We start from the raw sequence: 26,506 nt of genomic DNA on the forward strand, positions 1-26,506 counted from the left end.
ACAAAATTAGCAGTAACTGTTGGCTTTGGAAACTTCATGGCAACAATTCTTGCTAATTTCTTCACACACACACCCACACACCCCCTTGGGGTTTTCTGTTTGTTTTAGCCCAAGGGGTTTCTTTTGACTCAGTGGCAACAAGATTAAAACCCTTAGTACCTGTAAGAGTGTAGTTAATCTGTAGTTGCACCCATGCATCCTTTTTCAAGACTCAGTATGTAGCACGCTCGTGTTATAAATTACTAATTTTCCCCTCTCCTTTTCTAGTCTACATATCTTCACTTACTGGAGGGGAAAAAAAGAGTCGGGTACCAACTTACTAATTATATGTTTCTCACCCAGTGTTCCACAAGCCCATCTTAAATAGCACTGAGAGTAGGCTGAGAAATAACATTGCACAAACTATCATACAATCGTATGGGAGCATTTATATGTCAGAAGAGAGCCGGGCAGAAGGGCAAGTAACTTGTCTTAACCTGCCTCAGTTTACAAAGTGGGGATTGGGAGGTGTATTTCTTGTGTGTTCTTAAGACCCAAGGAGGGTTAAACCACGACAGAGTGGAAAGGGAAAAGGGTCTGTTATCCTAAGGAAATAACTTAATGCCTGGCAAGGAAACTAACAGCTTATCCTGCAGTGTTTAAGAAGTCTAATGCATTAGATCCTTCTTCAGAAGGAACCAACCACCCAGCATAGACTTAACCAGCCTTCCGTTGCACCCTATTCACATTTTGACAGTGTGTTTCAAGAAGTAAAGTACAGCTGGATCAAACTGTGCTCACAGAAATTTAAAAAAAAAAAAATCAAACACTTGTTTTCTGAAATCCTGAGCAATTTATTGCAGTAAAAATCATTTGACCCTTGGAAAAAAAAAAAGGCAACTTTTTTGCTGGTAAAAGCAGAATAGCTGATTTCAGTCTGCTTCAGCTGTGACAGGGTGGTCGAGCCCTCGTGGGTGTGATAGGATGCAGGGAGCAGAGATCAGTGTGATGTTCAGCAGAGGCAGAGCAGTAGAAACAAGAGGACTTGGACCAACAGGGAGAAAAATGAAGAGAATCAAGGAACTGTGTTGCAAGAAGTGGACACCTTAATTTTGTTAGTAGCGATTGATATATTGTACTTCAATCTTAATGCTTTAAAATATTTTCTGTGTCCTGGCTGAGTTCAGAGCACAAAGAGAGCAGGCGAAGCATCTTGTTACTTGCTCATCCTGGGCAAAAGGGGGAGCATTGTGTTTCACATCAATTGCAAGCTTCTTCTGTTGTGTGTCAGGGCAGATCACAGATCCATCCGGCCGTCAAGGCTTTTAGCACTGTTCTGGTTTAGTTTGTCCATTTGAGAAGGTTTGGGCAACGCTAGGTTTAACCCCTGTTTTTGTAGTGTAGTTGTACGCCTCAAAGGCCTCATGCGTGTGTACAGGCTTAGCCATGTGTCTTAGTCAAATCTGTGATAACATATAGTATTCAAAGATGCATATAAATGCTTGTAAGTTAACTTGGTATAGTATTCTGTGGGGAAAAATCTTATAGTTTGAGTGGTGAAACTAGTTTATGGAAACATGCAGTGCCAGCATTAACAGCGTTTGTTTCCAAACAACAGAGTCCAGTTTGGCTTTTCATTTTTTTATGATCACCTGAGCTTTGAAAACAAAACAAAAAAATAATTCAAAAGGATATTCAATGACTGAACTCACTGAGAAAATGAAAATTTAGTGCTACTACAGTATTGTTTCCTTGGAGAAACATCTTTCAACCTAACTGCAGAAATGCAAATCCTTCTGGTTCAGACTCCCTTGCTTGTATAGCAATACAGTGCTGTAATACCGCAGTTCAGTGTATTTGATAAGGGTTTTAAAGTTTATCTTTGCCTGCCCTTTCTAAGTTGGATACCTGTGGACATCTGAGTTTTTATTTCTGAGATTGCTTTCTGACTCCTACTGTACAGTGACCATGCTTTCCCACTGTACCATAACCAAAAGTGACTGGATTTCAGTGATGCTGTTTGCCTGCAGTTTTGGACAGCTGATACTCTAAGCATTCAAGCTTTTGTTTGTCTTTCATCCTGTAGGAATATGATTGCCTGATTACAAGCAGTAGAGTTTGTGCATCACATGAAGTTACAGCCCGTCAGCTGAGATGACATAACCGACTGTGTGCAGGCTCCTGCCTTTCTTGCTTGCAGAGTAAAGCAAACTAATGTAGTGCACGTGATGTAAATTAACCTGTTTTACTTTGCAGCTGGGACAGGCTTCAGCATGCACACTCAGTTACTGTGAGGCTGACAGGTGGTAGCCTGGTAAGATGCACTTAACCCCATTGCTTGTCCTGGTCCAGATGTGCCTTGGAGACAGCCATGTGAAAGGGCTTGTAAAATGAGAAAATAAGTGGGTCAAAATTTGCTCTTGAGGACTTGCAGTTGTTGAACTTGATTCATGTATATCCATCTATTTTTCATTAAAATGCTATGTTTGCTGTTGGCATTTGAGGGCAGAATTTGGCTATGTCATTTTGTGGGTTTAGTACCTTGAACTTGAAACTTTATACCTTTGCCTTAAGGGATTTGTCTAGCCTAGACTTTTTCTTTACTACATTATTCTGCTTTCTGTCTTCTCTACTCTCAAGAATTGGAAAAGAAAAATTAATAATAGACTAAAGCTGGGAGCATTTCCTTTTTAATCAAGTGGTAGAAAATCCTGGGCTGAACAGGCTTTTTTAAATTACCTGGTCTCTGATATTTTAATTAACATTAGTATTTTTCCTACCACATTTATACTGCCTTGAGGGAAGACTTTTTTTTTTCCCTGCCTTTCCTACATGGCATGCCACAAAGATTCCTCTACAATTAACCTAGTAAAGTAAAAAAAACAGATAGCAAAGGTTTAAAGTTGAAAAGACATCCTTGAACTTCTCTCAAGTAGTAACATATACAAGTACAATAATGTTAAAATGTCCCTGACCCTTCTCACATCAGTGTTTTAATGCCTTAACTGAATTGCTGTTCCAGTGAAGAAGATTTAAAAAAAAAAAAAAAAAATTAAAAATGCTGGGTGTGCTTCTGAGATCATAACTGAGAATCGAAAAACAGTAAGCAAATCATTATCTTTCAATTCAGACACTAAGAGTCTGATTTATTATTATTAGTCAACCTGTTTGGTTCCAGATTTCCAAAATCCACCTCTGTTATTTTGATTTTTTAAAATTTATTTAAATTACTTCAGTTTTCTTGTTGAGATATGCTGAGCACCTGCAGTTCCCATTGCCTTCTTAGTGCCCATATTTCAGTGTTTGAACATTAAAACAATCAAGTTGATCTTGTTTTATGAATGTGTTCTCGACATTAAAAAAAAAAATTGTATAAAACACATCTCTGGAGAAGCATTTTCATAAATGCTAAATGAATAAGCAAGTATGTAAGTATATTGGATATCACCTGGATATTCAGGTGATACTTGATGTTCTCTGTCTTCACCTATGTTATTCACTATTACATCAGACTGCTTTTAATTTCACTTCATATGAAGTATTTCGCTTCTGTGTCTTCTGAACACTCTCAGAAGATGCCAGTCAGAAAATTATACCAATATGCTGGGTTTTAAGCATACATTTATTATGATCTACTTCTGCTTTAATAACAGATTTTTCTTTTTACTCAGACATTTTATAAGTCACATTGGAGATAAGAATGAGAAATCATTTTTATGAGAGTGAAAGTGGATGTGTTTAGGAAACTTTTCTTGCACCAGTCTTTGTAAAGTTTGAGTGATTTTCGGTAATTAATAAATCTTCAATGATTCGTGGCTTATCTTAATGATGGAGGACTTGTAACAGTGAAACCAACTCACTAAAACATTAGATTTGAATCGAATTATTAGGTTACATCCCAATCTCAAGCTTTGAAGGTGGCATCATAAAAAATAAAATTATAAAGAACTGCAAGTGTGACTTAAACGGAACACTGACTGAGAGGGAACAGTAATGAAGCAAATGTACTGATGGTATTTCTTCAAAGAAGAGTAGAAGACATCGTTTTGCCCTGTGGCTTGCTTCTCCAGTCTTTGCAAACATCTGAAAATGTTCTAATTTTTTTCCTGTGGACCTATATTATTTAACTACTGGCTATGAATTAAGACTACACAGCTTTTTACCCCTTCTGTATTAGATGTATGTTTGCCATCTGGAATGTGAAGATCATCACTCCTCCCAGGCTGGGTTGACCCTTCTTTGCTACGTGTGCTCAGGGCTGGCCATACGTACCTGTCTACAGCAGTAGCTCACCAGGCTCAGAGTTCCGGTGTACTCTGATCCCTGCGAAGTTGAGCTGGTGTTAATAACTTTGATCAGGACCTGAAGGGACTTGCAGTCTCTTGAGGCCACAGCACCGTTAGAAAGAGGAACCATTCCATTTCTTACGTGAGTGTGGACTAGCCACTACAGTGAGAAGTTATAGCGGAGGTATGTTTTATGGGCAGTAGCTCACTGAGTACGTTTCAAAAGGTAACTTGTAAAATGCAGCTTAGGTGGGAAGGAGAAATTGTGTCCTTCTCTGATTCTTTCTACTTGTTTCATACTGAAATAGCAAGATGTTGGCATCTGGAGTCACTTAGAAAAGCACTTGGTTTGAAACACTTGTTTTCTAAGAAAACCAAGGAATTTAAACCAAGATTGTTTGTACCCTAACTAAAAACAGTAATTTCAAGTGACTGTTTATGCCAATTCTGTTGTTTAGGATAATATTGAATAGGCCCATCCACGTGAGGAACTCAACACAGTTACATTCATAAGAATTGCTTTGAACTCATCCCTTTGCAGTAGGTAACTAGTTACTCCTATGGTCCTGTTGCAGGAATCAAAGCTGCACAGAAATGAAGACTGGAGTTTTCAAGCTTAAATGCCTAAATACAAACATATCTACATTTGAGAATGTAGATTTCAAGGCATTGACAAAGTTTAACAAGTTGGCAGCGGAGCTGAGAGTAGACCCAGGGTATCCCAGTCAGACCCTGACACTGAACAGTTTTGGGTTTGTTTTGCTTCAAGTCACATTTGGATGCAACTGAATGACATTAACAGTTAAGTCCTCCTTTCCATAGATACCTGCATATTTGACATTCACTTTCTTGATCTCAATCTTAGGTCTTGAGTGAACTGTTTTTATTGCAGTCCTGCAATGTGATTTTAACATGGGCATCCAGAAATATAATTATATATGTTTATAAATCCACACTACTAAAACAGTGATTTGGGTGGCTGGGGAATTAGTAGTAGGATAGAAAGCAACCTTAGCATTCATTTGAAACATGACCAGAGCTGGTGCATCCCTTTCTCTTGAGACATGCATAAGATGAGGTATTTAACACCCAGATCATTCTGAATTTAGCACCAGTAAGGGGCTCTCTTTGGCTGTATCAGTAAAGAGGGCAAGGGCTAAATGGGCAGGGAGAACCAAAGCATTGTTTAGCGTAAGGTTGCATGATATTGCAGTCACAATCACTTCTTAATTCTGCAGACTGTATAGGAAGGCAGCTTGTCAGGCCGTCTCTGGCATCAGGAGTGCTTGGCACAGCAGGCACTTGGAAGCCCAGGAAGGGGCTTTTTTATCTGCTTTTTTAAGGACAGTTTATAAGTAGTACATTCATGGAAGTCTAGACTGTCTTTCACGTTTTCTTTCTGGGCATACAAGTGAAGCGTGATGAAACAGGAAGATGTTACCTGGTTTATTGCTAGATTTTTCCCTTTATGCCTGGGTGGTACTTGTTTGCTCATTTCCCATTCTGTCTAATCAATCAGCTTTGACAGATACATTTCTCAGCCCAGTTCCCTCTGAAAAGGAGTATTTCTTAACAGCTTAGGAAGGATAACGGGGCAAAGCAAAGGGTACAGGTGAGGCAGATGGTGTGTTGGTGAGCTGATAATTACGTTTGCTTGAAATAAGAAATTTATAAATACACATGGTTAATACGTGCAGCCTCGTGTTTCTGTAGTTGTCCATTGTCATCCTGGCTCCTTTCCATTTGTGTGCATCCTTCTAGTAGGGTCAGTGTCACCTTAGATCAGAGTAGAAGCTGCTTTTTTTTTTTTTTTTTTTTTTTTATGCTTGTACTATACCCACTAGAAATGGGCTCTTATCTTTCTTGGTGCTTCTAGACACTTGCAAATCAAGAACTGCACTCTTGTTTTTAGCCCTGTGTGGTCACATATCTTCATGTAAGGGGAGCATGCTCAAGACTACTGAAGCCCCAAAGCTAATCATTTTAATCTACCATACCAGACCCTGTATCTTTTAGTGACAGCCTTAGCTGATGTTAACATCTGTAAGCACCAACAAAGTTTGGACCACCTGTGCTTTCAGGAGCTATGCTGCCCAGGATCAGTCCTTGCAATCTCATTGTGAGATGACACTGGAAACAGGGCCATTACTGAAGAGAAGCACCAATGTGGTCGGTGGGGTTTCTAAGCCCAGGAGCCAGGGGAGATTGTTACAGTGCTCCACACTTTCCATGAACATTGTGTTAAATCTCTGATGGATCTTTGCACTTCCTTTAATGGGATGATGTTATGAGCATCTGAGGTTAATTGGCTGTGCTAAAGTCACTTGCAAAGCTGCTCTTGGCATTTCAGTGGGATCAGGTTCATCCTTTGATTGCCAGAAACTTTTATGTGCGCTACTTCACTTTGTGCATCCTTTTAGACGCGTAAACTGCTTTTAATATTTACTGTTGCTATAGTATGTCTTTTCTGAGGATGTCAGTGGACTTCACGTAACATGAGATCTCACAGCATGTCTGTGGCAGTACTAAATCCCATAGGTTTCATAATATAGCTGAGAAAACTGTGGCAAGGACAAACCCATAAGACCTACTAAGAATCACATGAGAAAACATGGCCATTGGGTCATTAGTAAATAGGAGGTGTGGGCTGGATTAAGGACTCCAGTCCAGATAGTCCAGACACTTGTCTTTTCCTCCAAAGTATGGGCTGTTGACAAATGTAAATGGTTTTTTGGGGGAATAGCCTAAAAATAAGGCAAAAGCTACACTGAAAATTACTGGTTGACTTCATCATGCAGCATGAACATTTATATCTTTAATTTTTTAAATAAATCTCATGTCTTCTATTTCTAAAACATTTTAATCCATATCCTTTTATTAAGGAGCAGTAAATTTGTGACAAACAGTAGTTGGTCTGTTTTGCAGTGAGCCATTTCTTAATGACAGAAAGCTGATCCAAACAGTCGCTCCGAATTCATGATACAAGTACCTTTATTTAAACATTTTGGAAGCATAAAAATGACGAGGTCAGTATGGCAGTTCTGCAAGGCTATCGCTTTTGATTGATTCTCTGAAAAGTTTCTGATGGCATGGTTGCAAACTGTAAGGTAAGCTATTTTTAAAAAAAAAAGTTTTTCTTACTTGCCAGGAAAGATGTCTTGTGAATCTGAAAGCTGAAGACCTCAGGTTCAGCTTAATATTTATAGAACTGGTTGCACATAGGCAGCGGTAGCATACATCTCCCCGTGCTCTGTCATTTTCGTGTGTCACAAATGGCCTCGAGACATAGTTAAAAGGAGAAAGGGCAGACTTGTTCTTGACCCTTCTCTGGAGGTGAGCAGAGATGTGTCATATAACGAAGCGTGGGTGCCATTGGGAAGGAGCCTGTGGTTGCCCAGACCAGACTGAAGACCGCTTACAACTCACTGCCTGGTTGGGATTTAAGTGAGACACACGTCAGTTTGTTCCTGAATTTGTCTCTGTGCAGTTCGTCAGAAGACCACGTAGAAATATGTTATCCAAGGCATATATATTTGCCTAAAAATCAGCTAACGATACAGAAAATAAAAAGAAAAATGTTATGTTATAGTACAGTTTTTCATGTGGTTTGAGGCTGAAATTATCAGATCAGGGATTTTAAAAGTGGCTACCCAGCTTTTTCAGAAGTGCTAGGTAGCTGTGCTTCTGATCAACTTGGGTAGCAGCTGCTGTATCCTTTTTGTGGATCAGGATGTTCTGGCCTTGTTTGGTCTAAGGAAAGCAGACAGGGTTATGCTGTGCTTGGCTGTATCATACTGATGAAGCTGGAGCTGAACTCCCATGCTATTGCTAATTTAACAGCAGGTGAATGCCAAGAGCTGCATTAAAGCAGGTTATGTTACTATGCTCACGGCTTGCATTCCCCAGCCAAGTTATTGTTTGGGAACCCTGCCTGTTTCATGTGATAAGTGTTAATAGTCATCTTGTGACCATGGAGAAAACATGGAGCAAATCTTTAAGGTTCCAAAATCAAGGCAACTGTTGTGAAGTCTGTGTCTTTATTTTTGTAGATCTATCTCTGTTGGGGGAAACCAATTCTTGGGTTTAGCAACGCTACAAGTGTTAGACCAAGGTAGGAGACTTTACTGAGATTATTGTAGTTCTGCATTCATCGCTGCTGTCTCAGCTGTAGTAGCATAACCTTGTCTTGAGAAAAGATAGAGCCAAAACAGAGGGACAACAGTGTTAGGAGGTGAAAAATGGAAAGACTTAATGAGAAATAGAAAACACAACACTATAAAGAGAAAAGAGAACTAAGAAGATGTGATAAATTTACGAAGAAGAAAGAATCTGAGTAAGTCAAGTCCTGTCTGCCTTTTTACAATACTGAAGAATGAAAACAACTCTTGTAACAATGAAGACCAATATTTAAAACTGTCCCTAGAATATATATTAGTGCAATTCATCAGTTACTGCAAAATGCCATTGAGAACAAAGACCTAGCAGAGTTCAGGATGGCTCCAAGAGGCACAATAGGAGTTACTTGGACAACCAGACTTCTGGTCCCTATAATCCAGTCTTTTAATTGCAGTGGTCAGGCAAGAAGAAGGTGAATTAAAAGCCCAATTTTAATTTCACATTAAAATGTTTGTAGGATTTTATTTGTAGCATGCACTTGGTTGGTTTTTGTCTGCCAAGAAGGCTGTGCAGTTCACTGCTAAGTCAAGGAAAATGTGCATAGAATACTGTCCTTAACTAATATAAAGGAGTCTGTCTTTGAAACAAAGATCTGTTTTCCAGTGAGAAGTTACGCAAATTGAAATATAGTGAATACTGCCAACGATAGTAGTATTTCGTAGTCTTGTGCCTAGTTGCACTGCAATTTGCCTTTTGTTGTTTTTTTAAATAGAGAATACTGTTCCAGTTATCTTTCTCTAGGTAGCTGTTTTTACATTTCAGTACACTTGAGCAAACTGGTGTAATTTTCCTCTGTAAGTGGCTTTTTCTGCTACAAACATTGGCAATTCATGCATTTCAGGTGCAAGATGGGCTTTCATCTAGTGCCCAGAACCAAGTCATTGGATTTTCTTGTGTGGATCAACTCAAGTTGTTTATTGTGTCCATCTTTCACTCCTCTGCTTGAAGTGGCTAAGCTACGTCAATCTGTAACTGTAGAATATTGAACACTTCTGGATGACTCAAAATACAAAAACCAAAAGCTCTGAAGGACTAGTCACCTGGCTGTTGTGCCTCATGAAAATAAAGGTTTTATTAGAAAATGAATTCTTGTATCAGGGACTGATGGTAAACCATGCTAGACAGCGGCATTTTGATACCCAGTCATTGTTGCAATCTCAGCCAAAAGCCTCATCAGAGCCAGCTTCATTAAGATCTGTATGTTAAACAAATCAGGAGTGCTGCTTTGGGAAGGCGAAGTGGGGTTAGCCATGCATGCAGTCTGAGAAAGACCTCTTCGTCTGCTATTCCTCAGGTTTTGTCAGTGCCCATCGAGCTGGTGATGGATTTTCACCTGGTTGCACACGTTAATGTTGGCTTGTCGAAGCAGTTTGGCATTCCTTGTTTCAGGCTTCCACTGGAGCCACATTCCTGGGGTGATACTGGCTCAGTTAAAGTATATGTCATACAGCTTGTACTGAAATTCAGGCTCTGTGTTTAAGCAGCTTTTTACTTGTGCAAAGATGGCAGTCATGTGTTGTCCACGGCACATGCAGGGGACTGGGTGGACTCTAGTCCTTCCTTAATCATTTGTGAACTGACCATCCCACAGCTTAGCACCGTTGTTTAGAGTTACAGGACACCATACATGGTATTTGATTTGGTTTTTTCATGTTCCCTTGGACTTGACTTTGCTTTGGCAAGGGGCCAAGAGAGCAGTCTTAGAATTGAGGGTAAAGGCTGATTGCCTTTATGGGTTTCTAGGTGCCTTTTGGCACCAAACCTTGAGACCACAGGGAGCGATGCTTTCCTTGCCCACAGTCTCTCCAGGCTGTGTGCAAAGCACGGAAAGCCAGCTGCTCCGCATGTGGCTTCCAGAATGGACCGTTGGGTAAACTTAGAGGGTTTAAGCTCAGTTAAGACATCACGATACTTTCCCCAATATTTTCTCTTTAACCTCAGCTTCATTTGAAGAGCATGGTTTAGTTGAACTGTCTAGTTATGTGGCTTCCTTTATTTTTGCTTTAAACTTGTTTAACTTTGGCTTATTTTTAAGAGCAGGCCATGGCAAAAAGTGAAATTCTAGCTTAATTAGAAATAGTGTGACCCACTGGGGATGAAAAAGAAACAGGTAGTCTTAGAGTTTGGCAGCACAGAAAAAGTTTTGGTGGTATAGCAGCGTGGGTAAACTTGCTCCCTGAAAGCATAGCCTGTACCAGAGAAGCGTTTCAAGCAATATGAGTTAAACTGGTTTCCCTAATGAATTAAGTGTATTAAGAGGAGAAAGAACTGGGGTGGTGATGTAGCTTTATCTTTGTGAGGGTTCTGCTAGCACAGATATGTTCTTCTGAAGGGTGTGTTTAATTCTCTTAATTGACATGATGTTGGTACTACTTTTAAGTGCTTATTAGAGTGTCCCCCCCCAGATCAAATGTGCCTGCACATACAATTATTCAGGAATAGCTTCAGGTCTGGGCCAATTTTTGTATGAATTAAAGTGTATACAGGCCATGAGTTAACTGGGAACAGGGCAAAGAAAATCAAAACATTGGAGCAGTTCTTCCCCATATAACTAAATCAGTTAAATTGTTATAGGGGGCACAGGTACAACCTTCCTAAGCAGCTGAGGCCTCCTGGCCTTTCCCATGTACAGAGCTACTCCCAGACTTTCTTCAAATCTCTTCTTTAAGGAGTGTTCCCATATTTAACTAACTGTGTGATCTAGTCCAGTTAAACTACTTCTTTTTCAGCCGTTAGGGCACAATGTCAGAAATACTTGACTATCTGAAGTGGACTGAAAACTCAATGAAGAAAACCCCTGTCTCTGTTTTCAAAGCCCAGGTACTCTTATATTAATACTTTATTAGTCCATGAGAGCAATACTTCTGTAAGGAGGAAGGTTTAGGTGGCTTTACAGCATTGCTTTGAAGCCACAGCGAGGTACGGTGTGATTCAGTGGATGAACATTGGTTCCTTCATCTTGTGCTGCATGTGAATATTAAAGTGGTTGATGTTTTGTGTAAGCAAAGACATGCAAATATATCTTGTCCTAACTACTGGCTGATTTTTGTCTTTTGCTCTTTCCGTTTAGATGACATTTTAGATGAGGCAACAAGGAAAGACCTTTTCACTGACACTTTCTGTAAGGTCTGTGGGGCAGTGCTGCAGTTTGAGTCTCAAAGGATGTCACACTATAAGGTAGGCTGGAAAGGAGAATTTCTCTTAGCAAGCACTGGGGCTTTGGTTTGTTTGTCTGGGGCTTCTACGTAGTGTTATAAAAGACTTTTTATAGTGTCTTTCTCAAGGCCTATGCTAGGCTTAGACATTAACTAGACTTAAATGTGAAAGTTGTGGGTTCAGTATAGTGAAGGGCAAACACCTGCATATTGCAGCATGATTTTAGAAGGGACTGAGCAGTTTCAGGCCATGCTGTATATGGGATTGAAGCAGAACTGCACGCCATGAGCCAGAACATATGTATGGCATGGGGCAGTGCTAGGTATAGAGGATCGAGGTCATGCCTTCTGACGCTTCACCCAGCGATACACATGTGTGGCTCTGTGCACCAGTGTCTGCTTGAGGCAGGTTGTATGAATCATGCTGAAGGCATTTCTTGGAATAACGGTGTGCCTTGGGATATTGCTGTAGAGTGGGAAAGTGTGCTTTATTTTGAAACTTGATCTTGACGGTATGCAGGTTTGCAGGCACAGACATTTCTGTCTTTTCCTTTCTTCTTGCAAAAGTTAAAGTTTAAAATGTCAGTTGCTGTCAGGAGTCTTTCTTGCACTATGAAGACTCAGGTCTTGCAAGGTGTTGTATTTCCTTACTTTACTTTAACTTAAGCAGCAGTTGTACTGTCAGAACTTCACAGAGTTCAGACCCTCAGTTTGATTTTGTGTTTATTGGATCAAAATCCAGTTGAGGATAATAGTAAAGTTACCTGACTACACCATTACAAAATGAATTGATGGAAATAACTGATTCTTCTCAGTTGTGCTTGTATTGTCTAGCCAGGTATGATAGGTCCTCTTTCTCTTTGTTAATATTGTTATAATATCCTGCACTGCTCCTCGGAATCCTTAAAAGACATCTGAAAAGCATCAGGTCAGAGAAGACAAGTTACTTGTTTTGCATTGTAGGTTACCACTGTATAGAGTGGCACATGGGCAAGGACATTACAAGTGCACAAATTGGAAGGTTATGAGTTCAGAGAGCATCTAAGAATTAAAAAATAATTGCAGCTGAGGGCAGTATATGTTAACACCTAATTTTAGGTACCTGCACTATTGTATCCTCAGTAGAAAGGTGTAGAAATCTCCATAGACTGACTCCAGGCTGGAGATAATTTAACTCAGCTTCCAGGGAAACCTGCTTCTCTTACTGTCTGTACAGGAAGATGACTTTTTATTTAGGAAGGTAAGTCCAGTCCTGCTGCCTGTTATTCTCCTGTGCCACAACACAGGACAGCCTTGATGTCAAGCACCCAGGCTTAGTGGTAAATGAGCACAGCAGACTTGCTCTGTGGCATGGCTGCATTCCTTTCCTTACCTATTTTAGTATCCCTGTTTGTAAGGGGACATGTCAGGATTTCTGGTTCCACAAAGAGTTGAAAGTAGATGACTCCGAGGGCTGCTCAAGGCAAAATGTTATGAGTAATGCTAGTACTATGTTATTGATTAAAGTATAGTATTGTTACATGAGCTGGTGTTTGTCCATTTGTGGCTCTGCTTTATACAAATAAAATTTGGCAAGTGTTGAAAGCAGTTTTTGATGAATGAAGTCCCAGTCACTGGCTATATCACTACTTGGATCCTTGTTACTGAAACAGGAATAATTCTAATCTCTTCCCAGGGCAAAAAGCACGCTCAGAAAGTTCGTCTTTACATCCAAAGGCATGGTGAGAAAGATGAGAGGCAGGAGCATGGCAAACAGAAGAAAACGGATTCTATCAGTTTTCAGGTGACTATTCCTCTTCATTGCTAAATAAAATGTTTCCTTGTATACTTCAGTGAATGCTTGTAACTGAGCTTGCCCTTGCCTGGTTTCAGATGGATGGGAGTGGTGTACTGGACAAAAACAAATACTGCAATCTCTGCAACATGATTTTTACTTCCCCAGTTGTTGCTTTGTCTCACTACTTGGGAAAGATCCACGCTAAAAAGCTGAAGCAGTTATCAGGAGACCAAGCCCACATGCCAGCACAGAGCACGCAGCCTGTTTCTGGTAAGAACTAAATAGTTTGCTTTGCATGTGTTTTCCTGTCACTCTCTGAAACAAATATAGAGAACTATCTTCCTACACTTGACATGTGTCTATGCCTTTATATTCTGCCGAAGTTGTGGAGCTGTCTTGTGGTAACTCCTTAGGTGAATAAACAAAGATACTACCCTGTGCAACTCTGAAGCCATGGAACCTTGCTTTCGAATTCCCTATCTTTCATTGACTGAAACTAAAGGCAAATATTTCTGATTTTTTATTAATGAAAGGTGTTCATTGTTGTTCCGAGAATTCACTGCAGTCCCAACAAGATGTTCCTTTGATAAATTAAGATAAGAAATTAAAAAAACAATTAGTCCACAAGCAACACTTAACTGGTGTTAGTCCTGTACAAGTTGCTGAACTGTATTTAAAGATGGAGCATAGTGTATGTGCTCTGAATCACCCTCTGCAGGGTACATCTATCTTCTTGGACTGTTTAAGGACCTTAGAGTGACCAGCTGTCAAACACAGCCGGTTTTTAGGTGTCTAATGGTGGGGTTTCTGAATATTCCAGGATTGTGTTCCTTATCAGTCTGTACTTTCATATCCTTGCAAGGATTAAGATATTTTATAGTCTTTTGGAAGTAGTTCAGCACCCAGCAGACTGTTCTCCTTTCCAGCTCTGTAGTTCTGCAGTCACCTGTTTTGCTCTGTGGAATTGTTTTAGCTTTTCCATTGCAGTGCTGTCAGCAGATTTATCGTCTACTTCCATGTCTCCAGCTTTACAGAAGCCATCAGCTGAGAAGCCCCTGCTGCCTTCGGAAGCTGAAGAGTCTTCGTCATCCGCTAACACAAGGTTGAAGTTAAATGATTCAGACAAGTACTGCAAGCTGTGCTGTGCTCCCTTCAATAATCCACTTGTGGCCCAGCAGCATTATGTTGGTAAGAAACACAGAAGAAATGAAGCACGGAAAAAGATATTGGAGGACCTGGGAGACAAAGCCATCCCTGCAGAATCGAGCACAAATGGTAAGCAGAACATGAGCAAGTGTTACAATCTCTGAGTGTAGCTTGAGTGCTCAGTTCTGATTTGTTCAAGGAACTGCTCTGATGTGTGCAATGAAATGATATTCTCCTCCTCTATTACAGAACAAGTTCATTTCTTCCTTTCTGTTTGGTCTATGAACTGCTAAAGTTCTGTCTCTGACAGCTGTAGGTTGGAACATATTTCTTATTGACTTGGAGACCCAAGTCCAGTCCTCACCGAGTTCTGCAGTCAAACTCAAAGGATCATAGAAAATAGCCCAGTCCCCTAAATCCAAGTCCAGGATCAGTTGTACCTGTGTCATTCTTAAGGTGTTCATCCACCTTGTTCTTAAAAACCATCTGTGCTGGAAGCTCCACAACCTCCATAAGGAACATCTCCCAGGACTTCATGATCTTTACCTTCTCTGTCTTAAAACCTTCTACTGACATTGAACTCTGCGCGCTCTGACCACAATGCATTTCTTCACTGTGCACAGAACAAGCAGCAGACACAAGAATTGAATCATTTGTTTCCTTTTTGTCGCGTTCTTTAAATAATTGAAAACTGGTGTCATGTCTTCCCTTAATCTTTTATTCATGAAACTGGTTGTTGTAATTATTTCAGTCTTCCCACATAAGGAAGTTTGTTTCCTAAACAGTCATTGTTCTCTAGCCCTCCTATCAGGACTGTCTCCCGCTCAAGAACTGTGTCCAAAGCCAAGGCCTTGTTGCTGTGCAACTTCCATTACTTTTGAGGGGGCATCATCTGGTCCTGTACAACAGAACTGTCAATCCTTTCTTTAGTAAGGAATTCAGAATCCTAGCTGATAGTCAAAAGTCCTTGTTAGTATAAAACAGCTCTCATTAAGTCATGCTATAATTTAAACAAAATAATACGTTTTGATGCAAAGCAATAACCCATTAGAATTAATGCTGCATTTTGCTGATGGATGAAGCTCTTGGGTTTGCATGGGGAAAAAGGTTACTCACTGGTTTCAGAATACTTGGGTCTATGCATGACACAGCTTGTAGGAGAGGAGAAAATGACAACCTAGAAAACACAAGGGTTTTCCTCATCTGACCTTGCCTTATATTTGCCTGAGGCTCCATGTACCATACTCATAATGTACTGTAGTGACAATTCCCTCAGCATCTTCACAGGGTTGAACCAATGCTGCATGAACATTCGAGCAGGTAATGTTTAAACTGATCTTGTTTTAGTTAAATCTGGGCTGACTGGATTGGTACCTGTTGGTGCTTGCTTTGGGTCAGGTATTTACAATAGTATTTAATTTTTCAGCACAGTTCATCCTCATCAGCACTTGACAACAGTTCACTGGAATTGTCTTGGATCACTTCAGTCATCAGAAATGGTCTTTGTTCATATTTAAACCATGGTTACGCTGCAACTGTACACCTTCCTAGCTCCCTTCATAAATATTATTCTAGTGTAAAATAGCAGCAGAGACTTTATATCTGTCTATAAACCTTGTTTATGGGAACATTATGTTAGGACTCTTGGGTGGGATGGGATCGTGTTGTGCTTTGAGTTTTACCTTTCATTTGTAGTGTCTCTAACCTACAGGTTCCTTCTTTTCAGCAGTTGGGGTTGGTTATTACATATGCCCCGTATGTAACATCACACTTACGTCTATAGAAACGTACCAGTCCCACATGCAAGGAAATAAGCACCGGATTAAGTAAGTCAATAAGTCTTTTGTTACTATTCCTCTGTAGTTAGTTCTTTCAAACTTTCATTAGCCCTGTTGTTTGCTCTTAAGGGACTTTGATTAGTTGGTGGGTTTTTTGTTGTTTGGTTTACTGGTTTAAAGGGGCACTGTCCACGTAAACATCATATTTGTGACTGACATTCAGTCTTAGAGTTCCCACAGTTGCAACTTCAGTGACAACCTACAGGGAAAGGTCCTGAAATCTGTACAATTTTCCTACTTATTTTGCTATCTGGGGATAGCAGGACCTGTTTTGGTACAGCATCTTCAGTGCTCAGTCTAGAAGGAAATGGTCTGAAATTAGATTCCTACTGACAGGGCAAAGAAGACCTTAATCCCAAAAAGTGCCAAGTCTCCATCAATTGTCTTGCTTTCAGGATTCATCAGCATGCTTCTTACATTTGGCATAAGATCATTTGTGAGATAGATGATAGCTCTTGTACTTTTTCTTTTACCCAGAAGAGGGCTTGTAGACTGTTAATTGCAGAATGGATATTGTGGTCATTTAAGATGTACTTTTTAGAGATTGCTGTGCAAGTAGGCTAAATATGCAGTTGCTTACATGTTAAGCATTTTGATAATACATATTTTAAGTGAAGGCACAATAATATAACCACAAGAGACTGATGTAGAACTGATAGGATTTTAAATGTTTGTTTAGTCAACAGAATTAGAGTCCCCAAAAACAGGGGTGTAGGGAACTGCTACAAGCCTATCTAGAGTTTAACAAAATGAATGTGTAAAGCTGGTGAATTAAGGCAGAACGAGATATGTTTAAGGGATAGGTCTTCGGAGCTGCCCTTCCCACAGGGGATGTCTTTGTCATCTAACCACTTCTAACATCTAACATCTTCCAGCCGGAGGAAAGGGAAAGTAGAAGATAAACTGATAGGTAGTTTTGCCTTGGGAGCACGTTTATCTTGTTTGGGGTTTTTAGCAATCCAGGTTGGTTGTTTCTGTTCTGTTTTGTTTCTGCTATGGAGTCACACAGTTTGCCTGAAATTACTGCACTACAACTGTTCAGTAGAATGAATCTCATAAAGAAGTTAGTAACTTTATTACTTGACAGTCAGTATATAATGTAATTGCTTCTTATCTGCAGCTAATTGGAGATTAGTTAATAAGAGAGAATCTTAAATTTTCTTTTTAAAAAGTAGTTTTTAAAATGCATGCAGTCATTTTAAAGGCATCTTATTCTTGCAGTACCCTAGGTTGCAAGAAACTCATTTGGTCTTCATGAAGTTATTCTGGATTTTCAGTTTTCACAAAGAGTAGAATCTGCGCCCTGTAACTTCAGCTTTACAGATATGATTGTGTCTAACAGGGTCCACATAGTTACACAGAACAACACACTTGGAATATGTTCTTTTTCGAACTCTGGAAATACAACTTTTTTTTTTTAACTCAACAGATGCTAAGCAAATTGGTCAGTATTAATAACTAAGACTTTCTATCCAATTTATGCAGAGAAACAGTGCTTGTCAATCTCATGAAGAAATCAAAGACATATGACTCCTTTCAAGATGAATTAACAGATTACATGAAAGTTCAGAAAGCCAGAAGTCTAGAGCCAAGAAGGTATTTAGGAAAAGCAGAAGAGGAAGCGTTTCAAGATAAAAACACTGAAGGAGGAAGTGACCTTGGTGAGGTTATATCTTCAAACTTTAAATGTGAACAAGGCCAGCATTCCAGCCTTTTCTCAGAAACTCAGTCACCTACAAATACTAGGGAAAATAGATCGCCAAGCTGGCCATCAGCTTGTGAGCATGCACTAGAAAAGACACCTAATTGTCACTATAGCAAGGGATACTGTAAAGAAGAGCAAGAGCAAGCAACTGAGGTGGCCACCATCAGAGATAAGAGCTTCAGCCTATCGGTTGCAGAATCTAAAGACTGCTACAAACTTATGCTTGCTGAAAGTTCTACCAGCTCCTACAGAAAAGAACAGAAATTTCAGATAAAATATTTTGAGGAGGAAAAATACATCAGTGAAGAGCTGAAGTATGAGAAAGAAGCCACAAAGCAGAAAAGAAAGAAAAATAGTGAAGGTGCAGATTTTGGAAAAGAAAATGAGAAGCAAAAGAGAATTAAATTTGAGATAGATTTGGTAAATGAGAAGAAATCAAGACCTTATAAAGACAAAAGACTTAAAGAAAACCCCACTGCGAAAGAGAGCAAAAAGCACAAAAAGGATAAAAAGAAGCCAGAGACAGATGGCAAAAGAGAAGAGGAGCTACTTTGGGATGAATCTGTCTTGGGTTATTGATAAAGATTTTGCTTAGCTTTAAGAAGTTGATGCTGTTTGTAGACTCGCTTAATCATTTTGTACTATACTATGACTTCTTTTTTTTATGTTTCAAGCAAAGTTTTTGTTCCAATCTGGCAGCGAGAAAAAGCCTGTCTTCTGAAATTTGGGGGCAGTAGGTAGTCATCAATCTTTAATCATCTTACACATACAGCAGCCATTGCAGTGATGCAAGTTTGAAAGTCTATAATCTCTTCTGGAATATACCACAAATAAGGGTCAGTAGCTTACAGAATACTGTTGGAATTTTCACCAAAATGTATAGCTTCTTTCTAATATTAATGGTGCCTACTACTGAGGTTCATATTATTCTTCTAGGAAAGTACATAAACTCATAAGATAAATAAGATCACTACAATGTTCCCAGCCATGTCTGTAACCATTTTGCTGACAGATTTTAAAAAGAGAATGTGAAAGGCTTTTGATTCCAAACCTTATTTGATATTGGGATTTTTTGGGGTTTGGTTTGGTTTTTTTGTCACCCAGTTCTGAGTGGAAAATGAGTCTATTAAACATGCAACTGGTTGTCGGATATACATTGTCTGGTAGATTTTTCTCATTGTAATCCTGATTTTTAGTTTAATTTAGGAAACACAGAAAAGCTGCAATATGCAAAATTGATAGCTAGCATGAGGCTGCTTTCTGCTTCATTCACTCAAAGTAATGTACAGAAGGAATGTTAGAATGAAGCTAAATTTGTGATCCAAACAATACCCTGAAAAATCAGTAACAGCTTTGTATTTCCATTTGAAATGTCATGTCACCAGACCTTCATTCACAATATGGATTTACGTTATTGTGGCATGAGCACTGATGTCCTACATATGTGCAATTAATTGAGAAACTTAGATGATAGCGTTCAAGCTCTTGTGTTGATCCCAGGACTCTCAGATGAGACGTTCAGTGAGCCACGGACACTGGAAATGCATCAGTCTCTACAGGGCCTGGGGCTGGCAGGCTGCCTAAGAGGAAGAGAGGAATTGCAATGTCTGCCTGCACTGTGCAGAGCTGGGGTTGTGTAGAGGATTTGAAGCCTGTGTGATATCTTACTGAAAGTTGCTGGATTGAGTAAATACAGTTAAATTCTGAAAAGTGATCATTTAAAAGCAATTTCTTAACACACCCTTTAGTATCTGTCTTACTGCCTTCAGGTTGCAAGAAAGCTTTTTCTGAGCCTTGATGTGGGATCTGAAAGCCATCACGCTGTTGGTTTGCACCACTCAGACTGCACTTTCCACTGGGTTAATCTGTTTGTAGAGGCACCTGCGCTGAGCTGCTGCTCTCGGTATATCTGCCTAACTGAAACTTTCTGTTGTGGGTTGTTGTGGTGTGGGATGGAGTAGAGACCAGGGCCCTCAAGCCTTGAATTCTGTCTAATTTGTCTTAGTTTTAGTTTTGCGGGTATAAGAAGCAAGTTGAAAAGCCCTCAAAATAATGTAGTCTACTTTTATTTTTTAAAGATTTGTGTTTTGTGGTTGATTGCAATCTTTGGATTTAGATTTTTTCCGCTGCTGATAAACTTATAAATCTGAGTAGTTAGCATCTGAGCTGTCAAGAAACTTAGTCCATCCTCTAACAGACAAGTTTAACTAGATACATATACAACTAAACAAAGTTGAGCAGGAGCACGTAGGTGCCACTAACAATTCATTGGTCAAGAGTCTCAGGAACCTGAACGCAGAGGTCCATGGAGATTCAGCTTTAAGTTTAAAGTGTACGTAGGGTCCTTGTTCTGGTCTCCTTTTCTAATCTCCCCTGGTCTTTGTTTCAGGCTGATAATGCCTCTGCTTTCTTCAGTGGCTCTTTTTCCTCACTCAGGAGTTACATGCCTTTCTGTGTCTTTCCAAGGACTCTTTCCCTGGCTTGCTTTCTTACCCCCTGCTCGTCTAATGAGGGAGTCTCAAGTCACACATTAAGAACTGCTTTTCTCATTATTTACTTGGGAAGAGAGTGGATTCAATCATAACTTACTTATGCTAACTGTTGATGACAGTTGTGAGCTGTTGTAAACTGACAACTGCAGGCTGCTTGTCTTGTCCTACAGTGTAACTGGGGAGGTTTTTAAGCGCTCTCTCCTGTGCGTACTCCTTGCTGTGGGAATAACGTGGGCAACGCTGCAGTGTGACTCCCATGCAAGACAAATAATTACTTTCTCTTCTCCCAGGACACCTAGTTTAGCAAACCTTGGGGCGCTGTAAGATCTCTTTGATATTTCTGCCACTCTGGCAAATAGGGCTGTACAAATATGGCCAGTGTCTTTCACAGTTATTAGTAAGGAACTCTTGCTCCAGTACGGTCCCATACACCTCCTTTCCTTAGGAAGTCAGTCTAAGAAAACAATTAGACCTCCAGCAGGTGGAAAGGCCACGGTGTAGTACTCTGTACACAGGGAATAGACTAATTGAAGGGAAATAAGTACCAGTTTACTTGCTTTTGAAATAAGAGTTGCACTTTTGGAAGTCGGGAGGAGATTAACAGCTCTGAAAATATGGTAAAAGCATGAGTTGGCAGAACAGGAGATGTGTTTGGTTTTTTCAGTGATCATTCCCAAATCTGTACTTGAACTCCATACCCTCCTCACCCACCCACTGGAAAGTGGTTGCGCAAACTGTGTAGAATAGCTCTAAACAAAGTTTCTTGATATCAAATATGAAAGATAAGATCCCAAAAGAAGTGTTCTTGCCATATTTTGATTAAACAATGATTAATCTATGATGTAAATGCTGCGAATGAGACATAGCGGATTCTCCTCTAGCAGAAGTGACTTAACAGCTCCAGTTTAGATGAGTGATATCCAGTTTTCTAAGGTCATAAATAATGATTATTGTTTGTGTGTTTCCTGATTGCCTTGTTCCTAGCCTTTCACATTTGTGCCAATAGTTATCTACATACTAGATATTTTAAAATGCTAGGCACAGAGATTGATGACTTTATTTACCCTTTACTGTAAATACGTCTTTTTTCACTTCTTAGTAGCAAAGGAATCCACACTGTCTGTAATGAAAGCTAATTCTGCTCATCTGTTCCTCCCATTAAAACTACCAAAGCATTACAAGTCTGATTTGAGAACAGATTAAATCACAGATCTTTCTGTCACATCTGAGGAGATAGACTTGCAGTTCTGACTGGAGACCCCCTGGAGTCAATGGTGTTTTATGCAGGTATGAGGGTTCCTCTGTGAAGGCCCAAAAGCACTGTCTCCTCTTTCAGTAAACCTGTGTGCTGCTTGGCTTTGTGAAAGAGCTGCTGTATATGAAAAAGGCAAGTTAAAACTGTGTGCATGTAGCTGAGCACAAAACAAGGTTAGAACTGCTGTTTAAAGCTGGGCTTAAGTGAAGACTCCTGCATTTCAATTTTGGTGCTCTCCATGGTTGGTTGGTTCAATTTTGGCGCTCTCCAGATCGCCTGGATCAAGTACTGAATTCTTCCAAGGCCTCTTTTCTTCAGCTACAAATGGTGCAGAAGGGGACTCTGGCAGATTTATCCTGCCATGATGTGTCGCTGAAGCAGACTGCTGTTGCCAGTTTCCCCTCCTTTCTCCTGAAGGTTACTATCCCTGGGACATCCTTGTGTCCCTGCATCCGCTATGCTCGTTCACAGGCAAACAGATCAGCTTAAGCTCTCCATAGGGGCAGCTGACATTAGAGGGAGGCAGGGCCACCCTTCTGCTGGAGCAGGAATAACAAAAAATGCCTGAAAGCATTGGAGTTGCTTGTTCAATGAACATGCAATAGAGCCTAGATGCTCACCTCTGAAAGCAGCTGTCATGTTCAGTGTCCTATGAAGAGTGGTGTGAATGTGCTGTTCTGCAAAATACTGTCACTTTTTTGTAGTTTGTTTTCCTTTTTATGACTTTTTATACTTTGGTTTCATGACTGCCTGCAGTATGTGAAAAATTTGTAGTGAGATTCTAGTGTGAGGTCTGTCTGAAAAAAGCCACAACTGAAACAGGACATCTCTTTCTGCGTCCTGTGAAGTGAGCAGAAAGTTGTTTTCACGGTGGAAGGTTCTCATCTGAAATCTTGCAATAAAAGGGAGAACCACTGAAGTCGCCTTGCATGCCCTGAACTCAGGCTGTGGTTTCAGCAAGGCACACTGGGAATGCTAACACCTGGCAAGTTAACCCTGCCATTGGCCTATGAGACATATCCTCGTCATATCTAACTTGCTAACTTGTCTAAGCATATTTCTATAAAGATTGAAAGGCATTCAACTGAAATCTGTGTTAATCACCTGAATGCAATGCCTTGAGCTGCATCTCAAATTTACCATGTATCTGTGGAATCAGATTACAGTGTAAAACTGTTGTTTGAGCTAGTTAGAGGACTATTACAGTTTAATTAAAGGTATTTTTTTCAGCATAGAGCTCTTGGCCAGCACCGCCATCCAACAACACAGAAGCTGACAGCGTGCTTAATGGCTGTGTTTATCAGCCAGAACACCAAGATGAAAGCACCAGGGTGAGGACTGGAAGATTTGGATTCTCTTTCCAGCCTTTCCACAAGCTGCTTCTGTGATTTACAACATGCCAGGAACGTGGTGCCAGATGAGCTCTTCCAGCTGCCACTTTTTTAACCTTAACATGTTATATAGCTTCTGGTGGTTCTTCACATCCACTGGTGGAAATGACCTGAGGGAGGAGGTTACAGCCCTGTCAGGTCTGCTGGTGTCCTTCCAGCTGTACCTTTTTCGTGTCCTGCTTATATTTTGAGAGTGAGGTGGTGAGCAGCCAGGCACAGTGTCTTTCTAACCCCAACCAGCTGTAGCAGTTCTTGACTATACCCTTAAACTGGTGATGAATGCAGGTATCACAAAAATGGGTCACAAAAAATGAATAAATAGGAAACCATAAATAGGTACAGGGCCATAAATCTGTCTGTGGTAAAGCTTTGGAAAAAGAGCAACAGTGTTCCTCATCTCGAAATAAGCTACTATCCTTTATTTCAAATAGCTCGATTTACAGCTGAAAGCAATGAAGTGCTATTTCAGCCAGTTATTTCTGGCAGAGCAAAGGTTGAGGCATTGATTCCTATTGAACTTTAAGAAAATTTTGTTTTGATTTCAGAGAGCTGCAGCAAACTGCCTGTCCAGCTTTGCTCCTAGGTTTGCACTCAGAATCACTCCTGTGCCAGGGTATAAGACTGGGGCACAGGCATAAATCTCAATTTCCACAAGTCGCTGACACTTCCACAAGTCTTGAACACCTGCAGGAGCCTACCTTGCACAATGGGCCGAGTACCACTTGTATCACAGTTGGACTTCATCGTAGGATTGATACTCAACAACACCAGGCAAAAACACAGGTCCTCAGGTCACAAACCTTTTCTTCTTGCATTGACGGGCTCAGGTCCTTGCTATTTCCATACTTAAGACATGAAAGTTTGAAATAAAACCGGAATCTCACTGGGGGGAATGTGAAAGAAGTGGTACATTGTTGGGGTTTTTTCCTCTGAGAGCTGTGGGGAAAACTGAAAATCTCTGTGTGTGGGAGGGAGGGGAGATTTAAAAGAAACCTTTAAAATGAAGTAGGATTTCTTAGAATTAACAATGGAACTGTTCACTGCAACGTTCTGAGCACTAACCTAACAAACAGTTGAAATAAAGTTGTTTTCCCCAAAGCTTAATGCTAGGCATTTCCAAACGATCAGGATTATAAATTCAAGCTCCACAGGCTGAACCACAGTTATCGATAATATGCTGTATGAGAAATATATTGACCGTGATAGCTCTTGCTCACAGCTAAGCTTTTTCCCTCAAATGTTTCTTTTGAAATGAGTCTCTATCGATGCTGTTTCTGAGCCACAGTGGCAAAACCTTCCCTTTCGTAGTCAGCAGAAATGATCATTTCTATTTCTTTTCACTCCCCCATGTCAGTGATACATCAATGGTTAATAACACATTGAAGTACCATGGTGTGTATATATATACACACAGGTTCTCCTCGGAGTGTTAATCAAAACTCTGAAGTCTGTATCCTTACATTCATTTGACTTCATGTGCAAATGAAGCCTGTGCCCCGAGAGCACGATGGGAGAAGCTCTGGGGGCTTTCTGCATCAGCTCCGTTCTTTCCTACCCTGCCTTCAGCCTTTCTGAAATCCATCTCATGTGCTTAAAAAAAAAAAAAAAAAATCACTCTGCCTTGCTCAGCTTCACCCCAGTAACGCTCCCTCTCTTGCTTTGCACTCCCCATCTTGCTGCAACACCAGGAGACCAGCTGCATCACTGTCTGGTCAAATGAGTCACCCGGGCAAGGTAGTGTGTGACCACTGAAATGTGAGACGTCTCAGCAGCTTGCAGGATTTGGCTCTTTTGCTTACTTCTTAGAGGTCGATAGAAGTTTTGGTGTTGTAGCTTCATGCAAGTCCAGGTCAAGGGACCATGCAGGATGCACTCAGCTCACATGGGTTTCTCTCGGACAGCACCTAGGCTTGCCTTCAGCAGCAACATCTGTGCATGCACTGACGTTCCTGGGCCAAATAGCTCATGTCAGTGTTGCCCATGATGCAGAGGCCTCAGGGCCCCTTGGGAAGGCACCTTTTGCACCTGTATTGTGTGTAGCAGTCAAGTTTGAACGTGCATCAGCAATTCCTTCACGTAAGCTCCTTCCCTGCTCCAGGCTGTCATGCTCAGGGTGGAAAAGGATACCTGGGAAGCCAATGTGAAATCAAGACCATGATAGTGGAGTTGCATCCTACAAAGCAACATGAGACATAAAGCCTACCCCTTCAGGTTTATATAAAGTCTGGGGTTTGGGACCCTCTGTCAATGGTCAGTAGTTGGTATTGCTGGCATTTGTGCCTGTTTAAGCGCTTACAGAGCTGTGATATTTTTTGAAAACTCTCAGGATGAGTGTCTCTTCCCTGCTAAGTTATTTCATGTCCCTGTGTGAGGGTATCTGCACTCACAGCCTAAAGCAAGCACGTGCGACGTACTTGTTTCCTTAGAATTGCCCTCAAAATGAGAGGATTGTATGGAAGGGGCTTTGCTTTAAGAAAAACCCCTCTCAAAGCTGAGGCAGAAGGTGATGCCAGCTGCTTTGCTGCCTGCCTTCTGGTTTGTTTACATCTCTTTTTATTCTTCTTTTTTCTAGCTCGGCAAATGAAGAAATCAGACCGCACACACCAGCCACACTCATTTAGGAGCGCTGGTGTGCCGACCCGGGCGCTGTGCCTGCGGTGAAGGTGTTGTGCTGCAGAGCCGGCACACTGCCTGCCGCACAGCTGCAAAAGGGGGCTCGCCGGGCGTGGGGTACGTACGCCGGTGCACAGCTTGCCTTTCATCTTTCCGCTCCACGCTCAAAACAGCAAGAAGCACCAGCTGGTGAAGAAAAGGAGGTTGAGACAACACCCGCAAGCTGGTGTCCATCTGAACCTCCACTGTGTAGCCTTACCTGCTCTCCAATGCTCCTCTCATAGCTACGTCATCTTTCGTTATGATTCTGCTGCTCCGCATTAGCCCTGGCAACTAACTGAGTTAAGATTTTCGGTCAGGTTTATGAACAAGCACGAAGGAAGTGAGGACAGACATACCACCACTGTTGTGGCAGTACTTTCTTGTTCATTTGTGGATGTACTGTTGAGGCAAATAAGTCTTTGGGGTTTTTTTTCTTTTTTTAGCAATGTTTTATAGAGTATTCTGATGCCGTTTGCTTAGGCAAACATAGGCAAGCAGGCATCGTTGCAGCATCACTGCAAGATTTGCTAATGGAGAGCAAGGATAATGCAATGGGAGCCCCCCAGTCAGATGGATTTCTAGTGTTTATGCTTCAGAATATGCTCATGTGGCCTTTGACAAGTACAAAGCCTTCCGAGGAGATCATCAAAT

The 26,506-nt window shown here is 40.7% G+C and overlaps 1 protein-coding gene across 8 annotated transcripts in view; it reads left to right on the plus strand.

Moving 5' to 3' along the window:
* Positions 1-26,506, plus strand: part of KRCC1 (lysine rich coiled-coil 1) — a 29,580-nt gene that overhangs the window by 1,489 nt on the left and 1,585 nt on the right. For 2 of the 8 annotated variants that reach the window (XM_075499510.1, XM_075499514.1), the window contains exons 2-7: positions 11,512-11,618; positions 13,272-13,379; positions 13,469-13,643; positions 14,400-14,648; positions 16,231-16,345; positions 17,843-19,791. In XM_075499510.1, the coding sequence (XP_075355625.1) occupies positions 11,512-11,618; positions 13,272-13,379; positions 13,469-13,643; positions 14,400-14,648; positions 16,231-16,345; positions 17,843-18,641 (1,553 nt within the window). In that variant the 3' untranslated portion in view covers positions 18,642-19,791. Of the gene's footprint in view, positions 1-11,161; positions 11,262-11,511; positions 11,619-13,051; positions 13,073-13,271; positions 13,380-13,468; positions 13,644-14,399; positions 14,649-16,230; positions 16,346-17,842; positions 19,795-19,831; positions 19,966-25,772; positions 25,931-26,506 lie in introns of those variants that run through there. The other 6 variants (XR_012775439.1, XM_075499515.1, XM_075499513.1 and 3 more) reach the window with 6 other exon arrangements.

This window comes from Mycteria americana, chromosome 4 (genome assembly GCF_035582795.1).
Source record: "Mycteria americana isolate JAX WOST 10 ecotype Jacksonville Zoo and Gardens chromosome 4, USCA_MyAme_1.0, whole genome shotgun sequence".
NCBI classification, from domain to species: Eukaryota; Metazoa; Chordata; class Aves; order Ciconiiformes; family Ciconiidae; genus Mycteria; species Mycteria americana.